The following is a 7448-nucleotide window of genomic DNA, read 5'->3' as shown; positions in this document are numbered from 1 at the left end:
CACATACACATATTTATATATACATATATGTAAAAGAATTGGTTGCATGTGTATTCATACACAAATAGACTTTAACATACTCACAAACCAATTTCTATCCCCTACAAGTAGAAGTCTCTAGAAGTTGTTGTTTATTACCTGTATATTCTACAGATAGTTATCTATGTTGCTAACAATGATTCTAAAGAAGATACTGTGGATCTGTCAAGTTTTCTAAATGTTTCTCATTAAAATGCAGGCTCAATAAGATGGATACCAAGGAACCGCCCACACTGTTGGAGCTCGCCATACAGTGTCTATTGAGTAATGAGCATGCAGCAATTCAAGCTCTGGAGGAGATCCCAAGGGAGCTTTTTGTTCCATTGTTCACTGCTGCCTTCGTGGGTAGACATGAGAAAACACTGACAACAATAGTGAAGGTTTGGCCCTTTACCTGTCTCCACACTGGGTCATTAAGCGTGCAGGAACCCGAGCGTGAACTCCTGAAAGCCATGGTTGAGAGTCTTCAGTTTCTCCCTGCCCCAAACTCAGCTTCTAGGTAAGACCCAGTGTAATAGAGAGATAGTAAGACACAGGAGATTATGCCCCTATCTGCTATTCTCTCAGAGAAAAATAGTGAAAAAGAATACAGTACTGTTAGTTCAGCATGTGAGGTCACCTTAAAACTACTGTTTTATAGTGTTGGATATGGAATGTAGGTGATTGAAGGCATTATTGGTGGGTTTGCATTATGGTTTTATTTACATTAAAGAAAGATATGAGTGTTAAGATTGCTGAGGATTTGCAGAGAATAAGGAAAAATGATTAGTACTGTTTACTTTTCATGGGAGAGAGTTAGACCAGGGGCTAGAGAGATGGTTTAGCAGTTAAGAGCACAAGTTGTTATTCCAGAGGACCAAGGTTCAGTTTCCAGGACCCATATGGCAGCTCAAAACAGTAACTCCAGTTCCACAGGATTTAATACCCTCATACAGGAAAAACTCCAATGCACATGAAATAAAAGTACAAATTAAAAAAAAAAAGAAGTGTAGACCAAGAATAAAGTGATTTGATTTTTCTGATCCCACAGTAGTTCATGATATTTAGGAGATCCCAAAGAAAGTTTTGTTCTTTTGTTCACTGCTGCCTCAATGGATGGGCACACAAAGAGACTGACAGCAATGGTAAAGGTTTGGCCCCTTTTCTGTCTCTACATGAGAACATTAAGCACACAAGAAACACAGTGAACTGAAAGTGATCTTCAGATGTTATTGCCAAAAACTCAGCTTTTCAATAAGAATGTGTATAATTCATACATGGTAAGATACCAAAACATTATACTGGACCCTGTTGCAAGAGAACACCAGTCAGTTATGCTGTTCTATCACCCACAGTTAGTAATGACGACTGATGAAGATGGATGTGAAGTGGTTGGTCTGTCAGTTGAGGTTATCTTAAAAACTCTGATGTCTTACAGAGGGCTTTAGTTTTGTAATAGAGGTGAGTGAGGCTACTATTGATAGATATACATAATGGAGACATTTCAAAGAAAACAGGTGCAGCAAGATTTCTGAGCATTAGTTGTTATAGAAAATAATAAAGGGTTTAGTATTTCCATAGGAAAGTTTTGCTGGTACCTAGTATATGGAATGACAGAACAAAAAAAGATTATTTTCTCGCTACATGTTATTGTTACTGCTTGATTATATTGATATTTGCCACCTCTCAGTTCCTCTGTTTTTTGTTTTTGTTTGTTTGTCTTTTGTTGTTGTTTTTGTTTTCCTTTTTTAACCTACAGGAGCCCTAAACTGAGGATCCTAGATTTAAGGCAGGATGCTGGCTGCAAGACCACATGTCCTGATATCATTACTAAATCAAACATTTGTTTTCATTCTTGTGCTTCCTCTGAGCGCTCTATCTTCAAAATTGAAGGCAAGGAGAGTCTTTCAAGTTCCAATCCTGAGGCTGAGCCTTCCAGGATGGCTATGGAATTGCTAGTGGACCTTTCCCTTGATGGCACCTTGAGGGAAAGTGATTTTTTTGCTTTGCTCCTGAAAAAAGTAGAGGAGAGCCAAGGCTCTCTGCACCTGTGCTGCAGAGATTTGCAAATTAATAATTTGTGTGAACGTAGAAATGCCTTAAGCCATCTGGATCTGAAATGTGTTGACCATCTGGCAATTGATCAGGCTTCTCTTAGTGAAGTCACCAACCTTCTATCTCATGTGATACAACTGGACAGACTTAGTCTGTCTAAAATCACTTGTAGGTCTTTGAATGGGAGAACTTTTAGAAGTTTTGTCACCCAACTGAGGCATATGGATCACCTAAAGGAGCTCAATTTGTCTTCATTCTGCCTCACAGATCATCTTGAAAATGTCCTGAGGTAAGGGTTTTGGATAGATACTGGGTTTCAATTAATAGCCTGTTTTTAAGATGAAAAAAAGAATCCTTAGATACTCTTAAGCTTCCCATAACCCTGTCTCCTGCCTCAGCATGGGCAATATTGGGAGTTTAAAAACAACCAGGAAAGGGCACCTTTCTATAACTGAAGAGGAAAAGCAAGGTTTCAACACCCTTAGTCAGCTAAGCATGGGCAGGTACTGTGGACAGTCCAGAAGTATAAGGGGAAAAATGAATGCAGTCCTTCTCTAGCAGTGGAGAGATGAAGAGGAGGAACTGAGAGAAAGACTTTATGTTGCAGCACAGGTACACATACCAACAGCCATGTAACTTACCCATGGACTGATGGCAGATGATTTTCCAAATCTGCTATCTCCAAGGTTCGGGCCATGAATGTGGAGGCTGTCATTTATGGACTGGCCAAAGGGAGCTTCCAGTTGGTTTTCTCCTTCTGTCCTATCTGTTCCAAGCAGCTGAACTAGTTCCACATTTGATTGTGTTGTAATTACAAAGTAGACAATATTTTCACATGACTCTATAACAACATGTTGTACACATTGTCAGGGATAAAATATTATATGTGAGAGTGGTAAATTGTCTTTTATAGACACACAAGTCTATTAAGTGTGTGAAAGCTCACATCATTAAGTGCTAATGCATTATATGTGCAAAATAGTTTGTTCTAGATTTATGGATATTGTTCCCCTCACCTAGTCCTCATTTTTCAGAAAAATGTTTGTTTCCTTCCTGCAGAGTCCTACCCACTGGTTTGGATTTCTTGTATCTGCCATTCTGTGGACTTTCTTACAGCGACTTCAAGTTTCTGTCTGAGTGTCCTCAAGCCAGCCATTTAAAGCTGCTGAATATCAGCAACAATCCAATGTATTGGGAAGATTGTGAGCCATTTTATTTTCTCCTGCAGAATGTTTCCAGCACCTTGCAGCATCTGGCAATTAATCATTGCTTTTTAACCGATTCTACAATGTCTGTTCTTATCCCAGCCCTAACCCGCTGTTCTCAACTCCGAGTACTTAGCTTTTCTTCAAATCCAATTACCATGCCTATGCTCATGAGAATTCTTGAGCTCTTAACACCATTGATGGAGCTTAAATATGTGATTTATCCAATCCCCGTGCATTGCTATGGGAGGTGGCATTTTCAAGGCAGTTTAGACCGACAAAAGCTTGCCGATGTGCAGACACAATTGAAATTAATGCTACAGGAGGCAGAGAGGAATGACATGAATTGGATCACTTACTCTGATTAAATTGCACTATCCAACACAATTTCAACATGATATGTTCCTTTCAAGTGCTAATTTTTTCTTAATCCCATAGACAGAATATATAAGGTTCTTTTTTTTTTAATATAGTTAGTAAGTATAGGTATGTAACTGATTTCTATAGAGAATAACTTACAAGAAACTGGAGGACTTTGAGAGTACCTTTAACTGTTTATTGTTCTTGATAACATTTCATCTTACCAACAGAAATTTTTAGGTAGAGGATATGGAAAGATTATGACATGAAATACCAACACCCTGCCCTCATAGAAATTTACCTATGGATACTTAGTACGAATTGTGACAATCTAACCTTTCCTGGATGTGTTTTTGGAAGCAGATAGTTATTGAAGCCTACACCTTTTATTGCATACATTGTATTAAGCTTCTATATTTGAGCATCTGAATCTGAATGTAACAGTGAGGAAAAAAAACTGTAACTACTACCATCAAGTGGCTTAATTTTTATTCCATACTCCTTGATTAAGGGTTAGTTTGGAATATTATTGTAGACAGCAAGAATGAAAAGACAAGACAAATCCCTACTTCAAACCACTCAGACACTGAATATTTCTGTGGTTTATCAGTTGGTAGTGCAACTAGAAAGTTGTTTTACACTCTTAAAAACCAAGCTTTATATTTCTTATTCTTGATATATATTCTCTTCAATACAAAGTGGACATTATGATGTTGGATCTCCTCAGTGGAACTCAGGGATTCAAGGTTACCATCTTTGAGGCATTCACTCACATCTGTTTGATGTCTACCTTCTGTCATCATGCAAAATGCCTGGTATAATAGGCTGGTAAGGAAGAGAAATTTGTTTCCTTGTTTTAGACATTTCACTAAAGTTATTTGACTGTACTGCTTTGGGACTTTGGCAAGACAGAACATGGTAAAGTGCTTTGGCGGATGGAGATCCTTTAAACTCATGAGGCCAGGGAACAGAGAGAGGAGAAGTCCTCACACAGCCTTCAGGAGTGTGATTATGCTGATTTGCATCCTTGAAATAGCCTGCTATAAAGTTTCTACCACCTACCCTGGAGCCGTTCTTGAACTAGCCTGCTCAAAAATTTCAACTACCTGCCATGGAACCATCAGCTTGAGATCAATATGAACTTGGAAAGACATTTAGGAACCCAGCCATAACACTGGCTGGTCTTCCTTTAGATATTTTTTTTTCTTTATCACTAGTTCCTTCATGGTATATCTGACTCAGTTTGAATAATCTGCTGATTTTTTCTACTGATGTTTCACAATTGCTATAATATTGTGTAGCAAATACATGCATGGAGTTGTTTATATTTGAAACTCCAAATATGATTACCAAAAGTAGAAAAGCATGTACTTTGCTCAAGATATAGTGTGAAAAAAAGCATATAAACTTATTAATTAGGATGTATTTTTTGTTAATGCATTGAAAAGTTAATACACCACATTGCAAAAACATAGAAAAAGTACATAAAATTAAGTTTGTTCCTGTCACATCATGAAATGTTAACACCACTGCATTTTTATGACAGACAGGTTTAATGAAAAAATCATTTATGCAGTATTTTTATAAATAAACCTAACTGCATTTTTAAAATCTTAACAAGAAAAAATATGAACAAAAATGTCTATATTGCTTCAAATTTGAAATTATACTGGATTTCAGATCAACTAACTATAACTATGGTTAGAAGCTACAGAATTTTGTTTATAGTTCTTACATGTCAAGATGATACTGAACTATATTTTAGAGACACAAAGCACTAAAATTTATCTAGAAAATTTACATTTGTGTTTACACTTATGTGTTAAAAGATTATCAAATTCAAGAAGAAATTTAAGTAAAGGCAACATACAAAATTCTGGCTTATGATTTGTTAACAAAGCATTTGATAGACTTAAAAGCAAGAATGGAGAATTAATGGCATTCATGTTTTTCATATTGCTTATATGATAAAACACAGAATTTAAAAAATTTCATCAAATGTCAATGTAACCGGCAAATGTTTTATAATGCTACCTTGTTAACATCACATTTTTGTGGCATCTTTTATTAAATAAATTGTTGCTAAAATGTACATTCATGAGGTTCATTTAATTTTTTTGTTTTGGCTTTCTTCTTTCCAATGCGATTCTATACATTTTTTCTGGGCATAACATGTAGGTTGTTCCCAATTCCTTGCTTTCATCTGATTTGAAAATCTATCCTCAGGGATGAATAAAACATTTTTCAAAACTTTTTATTAGTTCTTTGTGAATTTCACATCATGTAACCCAATCCCACTCATTGCTCTGTCCCCTCAGACCCACCTTCCACAATTACAACCTTCCTCCAACAGATTAAAAAATCTCCCTGTGGAAGCTATAGTGTGTAGGTGTGTCCCACAGTATACCCTTTTGTCCATGCATCATTGCCTGCAAATATTAATTGCAATGACTTGTTGGTCTGGTATGAGTCCTTTGATTTCTGCCACTCTGTTGATAATAGGACCTTATTGGGACTCTTGGATATCCTGTTGTTGCCTTGTGTCATGGAGATCCTGTAGTTTTGGATCTGTAGGACTAGCCCATTTATGAACTAGAGGAGTTCATTGGTGGGGTAGTTGTTGGGGTGGGCCAACTCGAACACCTGGTTCTGGACTTGAGAGGTATCTGAGCTGGTTGTTGCAGCCAGCTGGAGTGTTACAGCCAGTGAGGGCCAAGCCCACTTCTACCACTCTCATGACTACAGGGTCATATATATACCAAGGAACTAGGGAGAGGAAGTAGGCTGACTCTCCCACACTCATATCCTGGGAGCCAGCTCACCCACAGTCCTCACATCAAGGGCCAGCTCCACTGTGTTGCACAGGTGAGGTGTAGGGCTGGCTCTCCTGAGTGCTGCAGCTGGTAAGGGACAGGGCAAGCTCTCCTGCTCTTATGACTGACTGTAGGGCAGTCTTCTGCCTGCAGCAGGGGACAAGGAATGAGGGGGGAAGGAGCATATCTCTCCTTCACCCATGCCACTGCATGGGAGACAAGTGATAGGGCCAGCTTTCTCATACTCCTATTCTTAGAGACGGGCTCACCTACAACTTCAGCAATGTGCAGAGCCACTAAAGTACTGTACCTGGCTAGGGGTTAACTCTTCTGCTCCCAGGGCCAGCTCTTCCAGAATGCCAGGTGAGGGGTGGGGCCAGTTTTGCAAAGCCCTCAGACATCAATATGTCCCCAGGTTGCAGCAGAGACCAGGGACATCCATCTGGCCTTTGGTGGTAACAGAACCATGTGCTTCAGAGCCACAGACTCAGGTGTGGCCCTCAGTGGAAGCACTGGACCTGGACCCCACCATGGTCCCAGGTGCCATTATCGGCTACTCACATCAGGCTGTTCCTCACCATTTTCAATCTCCTCTCTTCATTATGCCCACATCCTTCTGTTTCTCTTCCATTTCTCCAACACTTACTTGCTCCCCTGAAAGTCCCCCAAGGTCTGAGTGTCTAATGCTGTCTCAAGAGTGTTCAGGAGTGATCTATCCAGCTCCTGCATTATGGTGCCAGGCAGGGATCATCTTGGACCTGGTCTATCCATCTCTAGGCTTGTGCGGGACAAAACCGGTGGTCATCTCAGCCTCACTCCTCTACTGGCCCACCAGAGTGCCCCCAGGCAAGGGTCACCTGTCTCAGGCTCACTCCCACTCAAGACCCTCAGGTTCAGGTGGAGTTCTTCTAGTCTCAGGCTTGTTCCCAGTCCTGGGAACCATCAGGGCTTGCTTGGTGCCAGACTGGTTGTCAGCTCGGGCTCACTTTTTTCAGGG

General features: G+C 39.6%; 1 protein-coding gene across 1 annotated transcript; it reads left to right on the top strand.

The window, feature by feature from the left end:
* Positions 1 to 248: 248 nt before the first annotated feature.
* LOC114634736 (melanoma antigen preferentially expressed in tumors-like) lies at positions 249 to 3646 on the top strand. The gene is made up of 3 exons (XM_028783349.1): positions 249 to 538; positions 1778 to 2362; positions 3133 to 3646. Exons 1-3 carry the CDS (start codon positions 249 to 251, stop codon positions 3644 to 3646), a joined length of 1389 nt encoding a protein of 462 aa, XP_028639182.1.
* Positions 3647 to 7448: the final 3802 nt, after the last annotated feature.

Source organism: Grammomys surdaster, unplaced genomic scaffold, assembly GCF_004785775.1.
Source record: "Grammomys surdaster isolate TR1022 unplaced genomic scaffold, NIH_TR_1.0 1071, whole genome shotgun sequence".
Taxonomy (NCBI): domain Eukaryota; kingdom Metazoa; phylum Chordata; class Mammalia; order Rodentia; family Muridae; genus Grammomys; species Grammomys surdaster.
This window is presented reverse-complemented; position numbering and strand designations above follow the sequence as displayed.

What these genes read in the sequence shown, in the direction of transcription:
- LOC114634736 (XM_028783349.1), top strand. Translation starts at nt 249, where the DNA reads ATGGATACCAAGGAACCGCCCACACTGTTGGAGCTCGCCATACAGTGT. An exon ending in GCCCCAAACTCAGCTTCTAG is followed by an intron (nt 539 to 1,777) that starts GTAAGACCCAGT and finishes TTTAACCTACAG; the next exon opens with GAGCCCTAAACTGAGGATCC. An exon ending in CATCTTGAAAATGTCCTGAG is followed by an intron (nt 2,363 to 3,132) that starts GTAAGGGTTTTG and finishes TCCTTCCTGCAG; the next exon opens with AGTCCTACCCACTGGTTTGG.